Below are 16,669 nucleotides of genomic sequence, written 5' to 3'. Positions count from 1 at the left end.
GTGAGACAGATAGGAGTGACAGGGTGAGTGTGAGAGAAATGGGAGTGGCAGGGGTGAGCTTGAGAGAGATATGGAATGGCTGGGGTGAGTGTCAGTGAGATAGGAGTGGCGGGGTGAGTGTGAGAGAGATAGGAGTGACAGGGGTGAGTGTGAGAGAAATGGGAGTGGCATGGGTGAGTGTGAGAGAGATAGGAGTGGTGGTTCAGTGTGAGACAGATAGTAGTGGCAGGGGTGAGTGTGAGAGATGGGATTGGCCGGGTGGGTGTGAGAGAGATTGGAGTGGCTGGGTGAGTGTGAGAGAGATTGGAGTGGCTGGGGTGAGTGTGAGTGAGATAGGAGTGGCAGGGGTGAGTGTGAGAGAGATAGGAGTGATGGGTGAGTGTGAGAGTAGAAGGTAAGCATGGCAGGGGTGAGTATGAGTGAGATAGGAGTGGCAGGGGTAAGTTTGAGAGAGATAGGAGTGACGGGGTAAGTGTGAGAGAGATGGGGGTGTCAGGGGTGAGCGTGAGAGAGATAGGAATGACTGGGGTGAGTGTCAGTGAGATAGGAGTGGCAGGGGTGAGTGTGAGAGAGATAGGAGTGTCAGGGGTGAGTGTGAGAGAGATCAGAGTGGCTAAGGTGAGTGTGAGAGAGATAGGAGTGGTGGTTCAGTGTGAGACAGATAGTAGTGGCAGGGGTGAGTGTGAGAGATGGGATTGGCCGGGTGGGTGTGAGAGAGATTGGAGTGGCTGGGTGAGTGTGAGAGAGATAGGAGTGGTTGGGGTGAGTGTGAGTGAGATAGGAGTGGCAGGGGTAAGTGTGAGAGAGATAGGAGTGGTTGGGGTGAGTGCAACAGAGATAGGAGTGGCAGGGGTGAGTGTGAGAGAGATAGGAGTGACGGGGTGAGTGTGAGAGTAGAAGGTAAGCATGGCAGGGGTGAGTATGAGTGAGATAGGAGTGGCAGGGGTAAGTGTGAGAGAGATGGGGGTGTCAGGGGTGAGCGTGAGAGAGATAGGAGTGACTGGGGTGAGTGTCAGTGAGATAGGAGTGGCAGGGGTGAGTGTGAAAGAGATAGGAGTGTCAGGGGTGAGGGTGAGAGAGATCGGAGTGGCTGAGGTGAGTGTGAGAGAGATAGGAGTGGTGGTTGAGTGTGAGACAGTTAGGAGTGGCAGGGGTGAGTGTAAGAGATGGGAGTGGCTGGGTGGGTATGAGAGAGATTGGAGTGGCTGGGTGAGTGTGAGAGAGATAGGAGTGGCAGGGGTGAGTGTGAGAGTAGAAAGTAAGCATGGCAGGGGTGAGTGAGATAGGAGTGGCAGGAGTTAGTGTGAGAGAAATAGGAGTGGTGGTTGAGTGTGAGACAGATAGGAGTGGCAGGGGTGAGTGTGAGAGATGGGAGTGGCTGGGTGAGAGTGAGCGAGATAGGAGTGGCAGGGGTTAGTGTGAGAAAGATTGGAGTGGCAGGGGTGAGTGTGAGAGAGATAGGAGTGACACAGGTGAGTGTGAGAGAGATGGGATTGAGTGTGATAGAGATAGGAGTGTCTGGGGTGATTGTGAGTAGAAGGTAAGCATGGCAGGGGTGATTCAGTGTGAGACAGATAGTGAGACAGATAGTAGTGGCAGGGGTGAGTGTGAGAGATGGGATTGGCCGGGTAGGTGTGAGAGAGATTGGAGTGGCTGGGTGAGTGTGAGAGAGATAGGAGTGGTTGGGTGAGTGTGAGAGAGATAGGAGTGGCTGGGTGAGTGTGAGAGAGATAGGAGTGGCTGGAGTGAGTGTGAGAGTAGAAGGTAAGCATGGCAGGGTGAGTGTGAGAGAGATAGAGTGGGGCTTGGGGTATTGTAAGAGAGATAGGAGTGGTAGGGTGAGTGTAAGAGAGATAGGTGTGGCTGGGGTGAGTGTGAGAGAGATAGGATTGGCTGGGTGAGTGTGAGAGAGATAGGAGTGGCTGGGGTGATTGTGAGAGAGATAGGAGTGGCAGGGATGTTTGTTAGAGAGATAGGAGTGGCAGGGGTGAATTTGAGAGAGATAGGAGTGGCTGAGATGAGCGTGAGAGAGATAGGAGTGGCTGAGATGAGTGTGAGAGAGATAGGAGTGGCTGAGATGAGTATGAGAGAGATAGGAGTGACTGGGGTGATTGTGAGAGAGATGGGAGTGGTAGGGTGAGTGTAAGAGAGATAGGTGTGGCTGGGGTGATTGTGAGAGAAATAGGAGTGGTAGGGTGAGTGTAAGAGAGATTGGTGTGGCTGGGGTGAGTGTGAGAGAGATAGGAGTGGCTGGGGTGAGTGTGAGAGAGATAGGAGTGGCTGGGGTGATTGTGAGAGAGATAGGAGTGGTAGGGTGAGTGTAAGAGAGATTGGTGTGGCTGGGGTGAGTGTAAGAGAGATTGGTGTGGCTGGGGTGAGTGTGAGAGAGATAGGAGTGGCTGGGGTGAGTGTGAGAGAGATAGGAGTGGCTGGGGTGAGTGTGAGAGAGATAGGAGTGGCTCGGGTGATTGTGAGAGAGATAGGGGTGGTAGGGTGAGTGTAAGAGAGATAGGTGTGGCTGGGGTGAGTGTGAGAGAGATAGAAGTAGCTGGGGTGAGTGTGAGAGAAATAGGAGTTGCTGGTATGAGTGTGAGAGTAGAAAGGAAGCATGGCAGGGGTGATTGAGAGAGAGATAGGAGTGGCTGAGATGAGTATGAGAGAGATAGGAGTGGCTGGGGTGAGTGTGAGAGAGATAGGAGTGACTGGGGTGATTGTGAGAGAGATGGGAGTGGTAGGGTGAGTGTAAGAGAGATAGGTGTGGCTGGGGTGAATGTGAGAGAGATAGGAGTGACTGGGGTGAGTGTGAGAGAGATAGGAGTGGTAGGGTGAGTGTAAGACATAGGTGTAGCTGGGTGAGTGTGAGAGAGATAGGAGTGGATGGGGTGAGTGTGAGAGAGATAGGAGTGGCTGGGTGAGTGTGAGAGAGATAGGAGTGGCTGGAGTGAGTGTGAGAGTAGAAGGTAAGCATGGCAGGGGTGAGTGTGAGAGAGATAGGAGTGGCTTGGGTGATTGTAAGAGAGATAGGAGTGGTAGGGTGAGTGTAAGAGAGATAGGTGTGGCTGGGGTGAGTGTGAGAGAGATAGGATTGGCTGGGGTGAGTGTGAGAGAGATAGGAGTGGCTGGGGTGATTGTGAGAGAGATAGGGGTGGCTGGGGTGAGTGTGAGAGAGATAGCAGTGGCTGGGGTGAGTGTGAGAGAGATAGGAGTTGCTGGTATGAGTGTGAGAGTAAAAAGGAAGCATGGCAGGGGTGATTGAGAGAGAGAGATTGGAGTGGCTGGGGTGAGTGTGAGAGAGATAAGAGTGCCTGGGGTGAGTGTGAGAGAGATAGGAGTTGTAGGGGTGAGTGTTAGAGAGATAGGAGTGGCAGGGATGATTGTGAGAGAGATAGGAGTGGCAGGGGTGAATTTGAGAGAGATAGGATGGCAGGGGTGAGTAATTACAGTGCTTAATATAAGTGCAAAAATGAAATACTCAATTAATTGCTAGAACACAATTTAATCAATCTTCAGTAGTTTAAATTGGTTTATGAATTCATCTAAACCACTTAATTCTTATATTCCAATAACCAAAATTATCAATTCATTAATTAAAGTGCCAGTAACATATCAATTAGAATATAAATTTGTCCAGAAGTTAATGAAATTATTAGATACAAATCAAGTGTTTTTTTTTAAAAAAAAATATTTTGTATAAAATATTAAATAGCTAGCATTTCATGATTTAAAAGTTTGAAAATGAAAATAGAGTAGAGCTGTCTCAAAATCTACAACCTAAGTTTTTTTCTAGACCCTGGGACACCACACGGGAAGAAATGCAGGACACTGAGGACTGCGGTCTCAATTATTAACTATTCTGTTGAAGAGCGGTCTAAAAAAACGCAAACCAACAGCGCCTTAGAGTAAAAGAGAATCGAAGAATGAAGTGCTGCTTTTTCGTATTAACCCAAACAGTAGCTGCTACCGACTTATCACTGGAGAACCAAAGGCTTTTTAAAAGTTTTTTAAAATCAAAAAAGAGCGGAGGCTTGCCTACGTGCGTTTTGCGTTAGCTTTTTCAAGGCAGGAATGGACTAATCTTGTGTTCGTATTGCATTTTATAGCTTCCGCATCTGACGTCATTCTGGTATCGCGAGAGGTGCGCATCAGGTTATACATCAGTACGTATAAACCACGAGTGTCTCGCCAGCAGTGTGACTTATCACTCTCTCCTACGTTGTCCATTAGGGGAGTTACCAGCTTCGAGTCTGACCTCCTCTTCTAAGGGGAGATTTCATGAAATGTCATGATGACCCACCTTCCAGAGCTGCTTCAGAAGGTGATAAATTAAACTTTGCAATATTAGAAAAATGGTCACAAATAGAAAATAGAAAGTAATTGGAAAAAGTCTTTATTTCTGGTGAACAATCTGAAACCAACTGAACTGAACACTTTACACATTCCACTTAATTTATTAATCCTTGTTTATAGTAATTGTGACAAATAAAATAAACAGATAGTGTGGGGTTACTACTTTCTTCCTTTTGGTTTATTTAAATTGTATGATCACATTTAAGGTAATTGGTGGGTTTTTATTTATCACCTGACAAAGGGGCACGCTCCCTAAACATTGTTTTGTTAGGCTGGACACCAGTAAGGTTTTTCCCTGTATTGTGATTTATCTTGTGTGCTGTAGTTCTTTTATTTATGATCAATTCTCCTGTAGCACCAGGTGCAATATATTTGTAGAGGCCATGTGTGCATGTGCATTTCACTGTATCTGGAGTAACTGAAGGTGTTACAGTAAAACAAAAACAGTACTATACTTGTGGGGAAAATGTCACTGGCTTTTAATGTTGTCTTATGTAATACAATAAGGGTATGTATTCAGTTTTTAAAATAATCACTTTTCCAGCAGCCCTAAAAGTGGCAGGGATATCGCCAAGCAAGGTTAAGTTGACCTACCGTCAAATAATGAGATGCAATTATGGTAGGAGAAAAGGTATTGGGGAAATTGCTTTGTTTTCAGTGTCCAAGAGAGTAAATTTAGGGATAGACTGGACAAATATAACCAGAAGAAGGGTGGCAGGGAGTGATAGGAATATGCACAGATTGAGCAATGCTCCTCGCCCCAGCTTTCCAAGTTAAATAACTAAATCTTTCACTAAAAAGATTAACAAGCCACAATATTTCAGCACATTTGCTGCATTTATTATACCAGAACAAGATGAATGTGAGCATGTCAATCAGCTGCTTTTAGTTTCCTGTATGGTAGGCTGCAAACCATTTGGGTCCTTGTGATCATCTAATGGTAAAAACTGCTGTATTAATCATGCTCTGAGGGATACATGTTATTAAGTTTAAAGCCATGACTCCCATCACATCACATGCCCCTGAAAAAAAAGAAACCTATTTCATTATCATAAATGCCCTTATATTAGTATGTTAACCACAAAAACACACACACAAAAATATACTCTGCAGAATTTCAAGAGTATATTTCTTGCACAAAATCCAAATCCTTGGTAAAGATAGTGATTTTCACATAAACTACCACTTATGTTCTTGGGTGCTAAGTAAAATGATATTAATTTTAATTGCAGTTAATCTTAATTCACCTTTTTTCTGCTTTATATGCTACTGTTTGTGCAAGCAAATTTTAAATATTGAAGCATATACTAAAGCTATACAACACTTTCACAACACAGTAACCTATTGCAATATTGAATAATATTTCATTCCTCTCTCTGCAGCAGAATGATTTGAATTGGTTGCAATAGGTTACTGCATGGTGTGCATTATGTGTCATTAATTACATGGAATCAGAGCTGAAAATACATTATGCGATAGTCACAATGGGCAATAAAACACTTTTTAGGGCAAATCAAAGCTTAATAATATTATGAATTGCTAACAATTTGTAAAAATAAATAAATACAATTTGTTAAAATAATGTAGAAAGCATTGTGCATTAAGGCTACTAAGAAATATATAAACGTCTTATTTTTACAGAACAAAAGAAGCTTGAACAAAAATAAGAACGTTTCTAATATTAGGAACAGAAATGCTGGAACTTCCTGGATAACAGGTCTTAGAACTCTAGATATTATTGTAGGTAGAGGTAAATGAGTAAGCTACTACTGGTAAATTATGTAAATGTCCTTTCCCAGGAACAGATATCTGCTACATAATTAGATTCAGAAAAAGAGCCCTTATTTAACTTTCATACTCTGACCCAAATCATGCCAAAAAATATATATTCTAAAAAAAGATTCTTATTCTGAATATCTGTACTTTTGCATACTCTATAAACAGGAGCTTCTATAATGTTTTTCTGGACTATTGCCTAGATTTCTATTAAATTTCAGACCGTAGGGCAAAAAACAGCTTGCCTTCTAACATTTTTCCTGCAGATGCACACAACTGTAAAGATTTTTTAATGCCAAGCTATTCAACTCAGTAGAAAGTGCAGATCGGAGGATAAGTATCAGTAATTTTATTGAATAATTATTTAATAATTTAGTATCAAGGGCTAAGGGAAATTAATGTACATGATAAGAAGTACCAATTGTTTTATGTGATTTTAATTCTTATTTATTTCAAGAAGCAATAAATAAGTTATTTTTTAACTTTAGAAACCACTTTCAAAAAGCTGTAACATTTTTTGAACTTGTAGTAATTTAATACACTTGGTCCACCTGAAAATAAGGTTGTGGCTGATTACCTATACTTTTTTTTAATAGACAAGGTTCAGTCTTTATAACCATTGGTTGTGCTGTCATGCCAGTCTACCATTAATGCCTGTAAAAATAGTTGTATGGTAGTTTCTCACACATGCACTACTAAACAGATAGGGTTCTGAGCAAAAAAGGAATATTCCCCTTTATGACCGACACTGATAAAGAGATTTGAAAAAGTGATATAAACCCAGCATTCAAATGACTTTGTTTATTAGTGGTCTACAACATGCATGAACATGTAATTTACAAATCCTTTAAACCAAAAGGGTAAAAGAGAGACAGTTTTTCCTTCTTGTCTTGTATGTCAGAAATACTGGATCATGAATAGATGGTGATTACTTCTCGCCCTCCGCCACGCACTAATAAGACCCTTTCCAAACCTTCAGTGAGTACTTCAAGAAACTCCATGTCTTTTTAAGCCTGTTAAGGTTTTTACAGTTAATAAGTGAAAATTTTCAATAATACTTGTAACACAATGAACAATTTTACAGAAAACATTGAGAGCTTTCAGCCCTCCTCTATTTTTTCGGGCATTATCAATTTTAGCCCCTTTCCCCAGGTCTCCCATCACTCTTCCACAATTTGTGTGGTACCTGAATCCCGTGTGTGTATGATTCCTCTGTATCGCCTGTGTGTTCATTCAGTACACTGGGAGGTCTGTATGCTAATTAGCTAGTTATGTCCCTCAGCTGGGCTCTGGCTTGAGTTTCCATCCTGCTGACTAATCACTGCTTATCTGGTAAGGTACAGATGCTTCTTTGGGGGCTATTGTTGTTTCAAAAATGTTTTATTGGCGAGTCCTCTGTGCAGACATAGTGGTTATATTTGCCTTTTATTACACAGGGTGCTTACAAGGTTGGCTGGAGGTTTGCACTGCAGAAGCAGTATGGTACCCCCTTTATAATATGGTACCTCCCTTAAAATGAGTCTGCTTCTAACAAGCAGCCTGCCACCAGGGCTCTGCCTGAAGTATTCATGCTGTCTAGTTCATGTTATCTAGTTGGGTGCCTGTGTTCCTCTGACTTCCTCTGTATTATTGTCATCTGAGGTCTTAGGTTTGTGAGCCTGACTTCTCTGTGCAGACACAGTAGGTGTGTGCTCTTTTTATACATGGTGTTTCCAGGACTGGCTAGGGGTTTGCTCTGCTGTAGCAGTATTGTACCCCATTTTTTCCCTATGATGTTTGCACACTTTTCCTATTTATATGGTGCCTTTTTGCGTGATGTAGGTTTTCTCTTTAGAGATTCTATTCCCATCTGGTGGTTTTAGTTGGGAGCTCAGTTGTAGTTCTACATCTGTTGAGTTTTGGAGGCTTTATGTTTCCCTTCTTCTTTTATTGTATGATGGAGGTCACTTACTGTAATGTCTGCTGGCACCATAACAGGCTTGAAGCCAGCTTGTAGTCTATGGCCCATGTTTTGGGTGGCCTTTGGCCTCTTGCCATGGACCTTGGCTTGCATTCTCTCTGGCCTTCATTATGCCTTGGCTTGTGTTAGTGCCCTTGTTATGGTCCATGGCTCAAGAAAACACTGGGCTTGTGTTAAGGCCTTTGTTAGGGTCCATGGCTCACAAGGGTACTGGCCTTCAAGTGCTGCTGTTGGTTTTTCCTTGTGTCTGCTGGCCTGTTTCCTGGGCCCTTGGCCCATGTGTCTGTTTGCCTTTTACCAGGGCCCTTGGCCCATGTGTCTCCTGGCCTGTTGCAAGGGCCTTTGTCTCATGTGGCATTTTTTACATGGCCCTTGGCTCATGTGTCTGTTGGCCTTTCCATGGCCATTGGCTGGTGGTTCTGCTGGCCTTTACAGTAGCCCTTGGCTCATGTGTCTGTGGTGGCTCATGTGTCTGCTGGCCTTTCCATGGCCCTTTGCACATGTGTTTGCTGGCCTTTTTACCAGGGTTTTTGGGGCTGTTGACCTTTTTTCTGTGACCTTTGACTAAGGTGGCTGCTAATTTTATTATAGTCCTTGGGGGCTTTCTTGGGGCCGGAGCCATCAGCCAGTCTTTGCTGTGACCTATGGCAGTTGGCTGCTGTCTATGAGGTGACCTCTGGTAGGCATGGATGCTATTCTTTGCTGTGGCCCTTGATGGGCATGGCTGTTTATCTTACGGTAGTTCTTACAGGCCATTGGTTTTGTATTGTCTATCCTTGCATGCATGGTTCTGGTTTGCACCATCATTGGGCATGATTGGCTGTTTGGTTGGATCTAGCATAGGTCACACCATCAGCTGGTGTTTGCTCTGAATTTGCAGCCCATATCTAGTTTTGGTGCTGATTATTATTCAGCAACTGCTGCTGGTCCTAGGTTGTTGGTTTTATAGCTGATCTTTGCTTCTGCCTTGCATGCATTGTTTTTGGTCTTGTAGGCTATTGCTTATTAGCAATAAGGCTGCTTGTGCAAGTGCAGCTGGTGGCCTTGTGTCCAAAGATGGCATTCACATGTTCTATTGATTGTGTGGGAGCCGCTTTCCACTCTGTTGTATTGCATACGCTGCTGCTGATGGGCATCAGTGCCAGCAAATGTGACAATGGGCTTGAACATCTATGTTGGCATCCACAATAGCTGGCTTGTCCACCAATGGTTTGCATGTATGGTGGCTGGCTCATTTACCAGTGAGTTGTGCATTTTTGCTGGTTGGTACCGGTGTTTGCAGGCTGTAAGCTTCTTGGCTGCCTGATGGAACTGTAGCATTGTGCAGCTTGAAATGCAGTGGCCTCTGCTTTTTTTTACGGTTTTTCTATTTTATTTCTAGCACTGTAAATGGTTGGGGTGCTATTTGCTTGCTTGTGCAGCAGTTGGCTTGGGCAACCACAAAGCAGACTGGTAAAGGTCCTTAAATCACATGTCTGCTGGCACCATAAGAGGCTTGAAGCCAGCTTGTAGTCTATGGCCCTTGTTTTGGGTGGCCTTTGGCCTCTTGCCATAGACCTTGGCTTGCATTGTCTCTGGCCTTCATTATGCCTTGGCTTGTGTTAGTGCCCTTGTTATGGTCCATGGCTCAAGAAAACACTGGGCTTGTGTTAGGGCCTTTGTTAGGGTCTATGGCTCACAAGGGTACTGGCCTTCAAGTGCTGCTGTTGGTTTTTCCTTGTGTCTGCTGGCCTGTTTCCTGGGCCCTTGGCCCATGTGTCTGTTTGCCTTTTACCAGGGCCCTTGGCCCATGTGTCTCCTGGCTTTTTACCAGGGGTCATGACCCATGTGCCTGATGGAACTGTAGCATTGTGCAGCTTGAAATGCAGTCACCTCTGCTTTTGTACAGTTTTTCTATTTTATTTCTAACACTGTAAATGGTTGGGGTGCTATTTGCTTGCTTGTGCAGCAGTTGGCTGGGGCAACCACATAGCAGACTGGTAAAGGTCCTTAAATCACATTTGGTCCAGCAGCTGATCCATATGCTGTTGTAAGCCCAGTTCAGATTTTGTGGTTCGTGGAGCGGCTGGGCTGTACCAGCATGGCCCTACTATGGTTACAGTGGAATGCTGGATTAGGATATCCCAGAGTTGTTCATCTGGTTCTTTAGTCCTCATTGGGTGTTCTCAGCCTTGAGTTGGTGTATCTTTGGCTGATCTCTGGTGTGGAGTTTATGCCTGTCAGCACTGTTGTAAGCTGCTTCCATTAAGCTGCAGGGCTATAGGCTAGTGTGTGCTTTCTGGAGCCACTGGCTAGTGCTGAGGATAGACTATATTTCTCCAGCACTTCTAGAGTGTTTAGTTCTGAGATGGCTGGTGCCATTGTTCTGGTTGTGTCCTAAGGGGCCTTTTGTTTTAACAGTTGCAGGATTTTGTTTTTTTCCAGGTGGGGTTTTATGTCCAATAGCCATATTGCAGGTATCCCTCTAGTCGCCGAGGGAACCCATTTAGCAGAATATGGCTATTCTTCTCTGCTATGCTTGATTCTCATTAAGTGCCAGTCTCTGTCATCTAGTGGTTGGTTTTGTAGCTCTTGTTGTCAATCGCTTACCATGTCCAAGGACATGTTGTTTTGTTCATGTGCCTTTCGTATACATTTTATCAGCTCCCTTATTGGATGGAGGTGATGTTGGCCTTGTTACTCAGGGCCTCTGTAGCATCTGTTTGGTTATTGCCTTTAAGTTGGTTATTCCCACCCCTTGTTGTTTTTGGGGCATGGCTTGGTAGATCTGTGTGTACCGATATGACAAGAAACTTACCTTTCATGACGTAATTTCCATTTCTTCTAGTCTCGACATGTCAGTACAGGGTTTCCCATCCCAATTTATTTATTTTGGGTTACTGTACTGCTATGGCTAATGTATAACAGGGGCGAGGAGGAGGTCATGTGGTCTTATAGGTCATGATTAATTTTGATTGACTATGTTATAGGTCCTACCTCTTAGACTGGGAGGGACAATACTGCCTGTGTGTACTGACATGTCGGGACTAGAAGAAATTTAAATCACGTAATGAAGGTAAGTGAAATTATCATTTTTAGCAGTACTCTGCATGCAAATGACCAAATGTAAAGTTTAATAGTGGAGAAATAATGATCTGTGGATGTTTCATGGTTTGGGCTATGCCCCATAATTCCAGTTAAGATGCAGTTTTACTTCACTCCAGTTGTATATATTTAGTCAATCAAAAAGCAATAATAAGCAATTTTCCAATATAAACCAATTAGAAATTTTTAATGCAATGGTTTTAAGTTATTTGCTCTGACTCCCTAAACAATGTTTAAACTTAGCTGATTAAAGGACCTGACTTGTCAATTTCAGAAAACAGGCAGGGATAAACAAACACTGCTGTCAGTTGCAATTACATTTACAAACAACTTTTAAACCATTGAAAAATATGTATTAACATGTATTAATATACAGTATATTGGAAAATTGCAGTGAATTACACCTTTTCTTTATGCAAAAAAACTATTTTGGGCGGAGAACCCCTGTAATGCTGCGAAATACAATGACATTCTAGACAACTGAGTGGTTCCAACTTTGTGGCAATAATTTAATGAGGACTCTTCTATTTCAGCTGTGCATAGTGCAAGGCCCATGAAGAAATAACTTGCTTAGTCTGGAACTGTATAATACCTTGACTGGTTAGCAAAGTGCCCAGATCTGAAAATCATATTTTGGGATGAACTGCAAGCCAGATGACTTGGCTAACATCAGTTCCAGACCTAACTGATGGGTCTGAAAAGTGGACCAAATTCATATTAATGCCTGTGATTTATAAACAAGCACTTATGGGGTAATTTTAAGTGTGTCCACAGACTTTGGTACTTTAGAGCAGAAATGTTTACAGACCACAAACACAAATTCAAATCTACAGAAAAACACAACTTAATAATAGGATACAGTTTTCATCCCAGTCTTTATTTTTCGGAGGACCTGGCATGTTGAGTAGGACTAATTTGGCATCATGTGACCTTGTCACTATGACCTCATTTAGTCTGACTGCAGTGTGCATCCGTCGAACATTAGACCTGTTCCTGTGGTGATACAGAGAAAAAAAACAATCAGTTTTAGATGCTACTGATTTCTGTGCATCACCATCTATATACATCTTCTTCTATACAACTGTGTGTACCTCTGTTTATGAACTTTTTGCTGTTTGCCCTTTTGAAATGGCTTTACAGCTTCAGTTACTGCACCATACTACTTTGTCTATTACAGCCAGTACAACTGCAGATCTTTTAAGCAATTTCTTATCTAGCATGAAGCTCTGGCCCTTTTGTTTTCTGAGCACTCCTCTCTCTCTGACTTAAAAGACGTCAAAGAGGTGTAAAAGAAAGTAAAAGGGGCAGAGCTTCACACTAGACAAGGAAGTAACTAAAAGAGCTGCAGTTGAACTGGCTGTAATAGAGAAATAAAATTTGAATCCAGGGAGAAAATTATGTTATTCTGGGGGCTGTAGATTAATTTTAGAGATAGTCCTATACCACCAAGTACTAAAGTGCCACAGATCATAGATTTTACAATCTACCACACTTCCAGGCAGGGAAGAGAAGGAGGACTTTTAAAGCCACTCCTTTGTTCCCCACTTGTTCTGGAATCCAAGAGCAATGGCTGCCCTCCTCCAGTTTCATCAGTCCATCTTTCTCTTCAACCGGTCTAATCTGCTGTTTACACAAATACTTGACACACAAACACACACACATATAATACTTACAAAATTCTGTAGCTTTTTTACTACATTGTGATTTTTGCCATTTTACATATTGGAAATTAAACTATTCATTAGACACCTGGAGTTCACATTTAGGATGCTTTATGTTGGTATGTTCCGAAATGTGGACATATGATGAGACAATTTTCCAGAAATTTCATAAAAATATTTTAAACAGTTTAGCATAGCTTTGCGGTTAGGTAATTTGCAGTAGAAAGTAAAATTTAAGCATTTTGGATTTGGTGGAATGTGTACTTATTTATGATAAAATATATGGTTTTCTATGGTCTCCATACTTTTAGAAGGTCTTATGACACATAATATACCTATTGGGTGAAAATTAATATGCATACTTCATTTGGGTTCCTTTTGCACACCCCATAGTTTTGATCTATGCATATTGTGCATTGTACTTTTCAGTAGGCCCTGTCAAACTTAAAAGTTTTGGAAAACTTTGCAACTCAGTAAGACATGGTAAGACCAAAGCATTGCAACTTGTAGTAGAAAGACACGACTTCACATGTCTGCTTTCAAAAGGTTGCTTTACTAGTCCTCACAATGCTCCTTATGTACAAAATGCAGACCTAAGAAGAGTCACAATTGGAGATGTTTATCTTGAAACTGTGCACAAACCAGCCTATGTAAGCAACATGCTCACAAACACATAAAAAAAGACATCCCTCCATTTTCCAACAATGTCACAATCATTTCTTGATAAATAATATACCTTACAGCACAAAGCTTACACACCTCTTCCTAAATATTTCTGATGACAGGCATGCCTGTTATAGTGATCAAGATATCTAGAGTAGGATATCTAGGCAACCAGGTAGCAATGTGTCTTGAGTACAAGCCTAGAAATAATAGAGCAGGGGCTAGTTAAAAACAGTGCACACAGTTCGGTTGTACCAAGAGCTGGGCTAACCCGGCCAGGCGCCCAAGGCAACCTGAAGATAAGGAAGCAGAGCTGTCCGGCACTCAAACGGATCCACAGGACCAGAGATATTCAGTTAAAAGATATTTTTATCAGTAGAAAAATTAAAAATATATTTGCATCTCCATCCACCCTACGCGATTCGCACCTTTTGGGGTGCTTAGTCATGGGCTTAAGGCAGTGATCCACAACAGGTAGCTCGTGAGCAACATGTTGCTCTCCAGCCCCTTGGATGTTGCTCCCAGTGGCCTCAAATCAGATGGTTATTTTTGAATTCCAGGCTTGGAGGCAAGTTTTGGTTGCATAAGAACCAGGAGTACTGCCAAACAGAGTCTCCTGCAGGCTGTGAGTCCACATAGGGGCTACCAAATGGTCAATCACAGCACTTATTTGGCATCCCAAGAACATTTTTCATGCTAGTGTTGCTCCCTAACTTCTTTTACTTCTGAATGTTGCTCACAAGTTGAAAAGGTTGGGGATCCCTGGCTTAAGGCAACCTGGCCAGCCACAGCGCCGGCTGAGTGTGCTCTTGATTGCGCATGCACGAAAATGCTCTCAAGTGCGCATGCGTTACACTGCGATTGAGCGCGCATGCGCGGATCGGTGCGTGCATGCGCAGAAGCAAAATTTACGCAAAAAATTCCAGCCGCTGTCGGGGAGAGACAGGACCGGACATGGGGTAGTCGACACAGCAGGTACGTGCCTGGTGCCCCCCCAGCTTTGCACCCTAGGCACGTGCCTACTCTGCCTACCCCTAGTTCCGGCCCTGGTTGAACCTCTACTCATTAGACAGAGGAAAGCCAACCTAACAGAGATGAAGCTCTTATACTTTTTTCCTCCCTCAGATACAGCTTTCAAAGGAAGCCAGGGGTATATATTTTGGGTACATCACCCAAGAAACCAAGAAATGTCAGTGCTAAGGTAAAAGGTATCTCCCTAGGTCATGTTTTCCTAACAGGTCCTGACCTCAACAACAAACATACTTGTTTCTGCAAAGACTTTGATGCTTTCATTGCCGACATTCAACACATTTTCCATTGCTTTTTTCTTAGAGACAAAAACAGACATCCTTGAGATTTTTACAGTTTGGGACAATAATCCTTTCAAAAAAGCATCAAATCAAATCCACATGTCCGTATACTTCAGTACACTTCAAATACAAAGTCAAAAACCTTGTGACTTCTCGGATGCTTTTTTTTACCTACAGTAAACCTTTATGAAAAATCTATGAACATTGCCATGTCAGGTTTATTATAGGCAAAACAAAACTGGCACAAATTTCAGAACACGCAAATCAGACTAGAATTCTGTACTACTGTACTAGCTGTGGCGCTAGCTGAGCTTATTGCAGGTGAAATAGAAATATAGCACAAAAAGACTGCATTTGTCAAGCCATGTAAACAGATGAGTCACGACCCAAGAGTACCTCTCACTAGCTGGAGACTTGTCCGAGGTTGAGAGCAGGAAGCATAGCTAGGTTTGCCACCTCATTCTCTAATACTGGTCACATATTATTAAGTAATTTAAGTTCCTGATGCAAATAGAAAAGCATTTGATAACGTTCCCCACAAACGACTGCTTTCTAAACTAAGGTCTGTTGGGCTTAATGAAGTAATTTGCACATGGATAGGAAACTGGCTACATGATCGGGTACAGAGGGTGGTTGTTAATGGTACATTCTCTACTTGGAGTAAAGTTCTTAGTGTGGTCCCTCAGGGCTCGGTATTGGGTCCACTTTTATTTAACTTGTTTATTAACTCTGTATTGGAACCACATTTAACTTATTCATTAATGACTTAAGGGAGGATATTGTAAGTAATGTATCAGTGTTTGCAGATGGCATAAAACTATGCAGCCCAATTAATGCAATCCAAAATGTGGCAACCTTGTAACAAGATCTTGACAAACTGGCAATCTGGGCAGCTAAGTGGCAGATGAGATTCAGTTGATAAATGTAAAGTCATGTACCTGGGATGTAAAAAATATGTAAGACACTTACTCTTAATGGGTATGCACTAGGCAACTCTATAATGGAAAAGGATCTTGGAGTCCTTGTAGAAAATAAACTTGGCTGTAGCAAGCAAAGCCAGTCAGCATCTTGCAATGGAAACTAGGTCTATAGCTGTATTAAAAGATTTGTGGGAGGAGGGGGTCATTCTTCCACTGTAAAGTGCACTGGTAAGGCCTCATCTAGAATATGCCCTATAGTTTTGGTCTACATCGCTCAAACAGGACGTTATTGAATTGTAGAGGGTCTAGAGAAGGGCAGCTAAGCTGATAAAAGGTATGTAAAATCTCAGCTATGAGGAAAGACTGGCCAAGTTTGGGCTGTTCGCACTGGAGAAAAGGAGCTTGAGGGGTATAAGTATGTATAAAGTGGATCATATAATAATCTCTCTGATTATTTATCTGATACTTTATTTACCAGTAGGTCCTTCCAGCTGACACATGGGAATCCTTTCCGATTAGAAGAAAGAAGGTCCAGGCTAAATAATTGGAAGGGTTTTTTTTTTTTTACAGTGAAAAAAGTAAGGATGTGGAATTCTCTCTCTGAATCAGTCGTACTGGCTGATACATTAGTTACCTTTAAAGGAGAAGGAAAGGTCTTTTTATTTCGGAGGTGCTGAATGGAGTGATCGTCTTCTGGCTCCTTTTTTTTGCGGCTGTGCATGCGCAGTAGCGAGAAAAGCCGTACTTTAATGAAGAAGTTGGCTATTACATTCTACTACGCATGCATCTGCCTTGGGAAATTTTAAGATAGAAGAAGCCGGAAGACCAGCACTCCATGGTGCTCACTGGAAGAATCCCGGACCGATGCAGTTTTCTCCTAATAGGTGCACCGGTGCGGGGTTTCAGGTAAGTACATGCAATCACTCGGTAACCCCCAAGTAAAAAGAC

General features: G+C 42.6%; 1 protein-coding gene across 4 annotated transcripts in view; it reads right to left on the bottom strand.

Annotated features, from left to right (window-relative positions):
• Positions 1-6,909: 6,909 nt before the first annotated feature.
• Positions 6,910-16,669, bottom strand: part of LOC108715345 (solute carrier family 12 member 4) — a 287,853-nt gene continuing 278,093 nt past the window's right edge. For all 4 annotated transcript variants that reach the window (XM_018260421.2, XM_041561093.1, XM_018260420.2 and 1 more), the window contains 2 exons: positions 12,027-12,160; positions 6,910-7,126 (listed from right to left, as the gene is read on the bottom strand). In XM_018260421.2, the coding sequence (XP_018115910.1) occupies positions 7,035-7,126; positions 12,027-12,160 (226 nt within the window). In that variant the 3' untranslated portion in view covers positions 6,910-7,034. The remainder of the gene's footprint in view (positions 7,127-12,026; positions 12,161-16,669) is intronic.

This window comes from Xenopus laevis, chromosome 4S, assembly GCF_017654675.1.
Source record: "Xenopus laevis strain J_2021 chromosome 4S, Xenopus_laevis_v10.1, whole genome shotgun sequence".
NCBI lineage: Eukaryota > Metazoa > Chordata > Amphibia > Anura > Pipidae > Xenopus > Xenopus laevis.
Note: the sequence above shows the minus strand (reverse complement) of the source record. Positions and strands in the feature narration are given on the sequence as shown.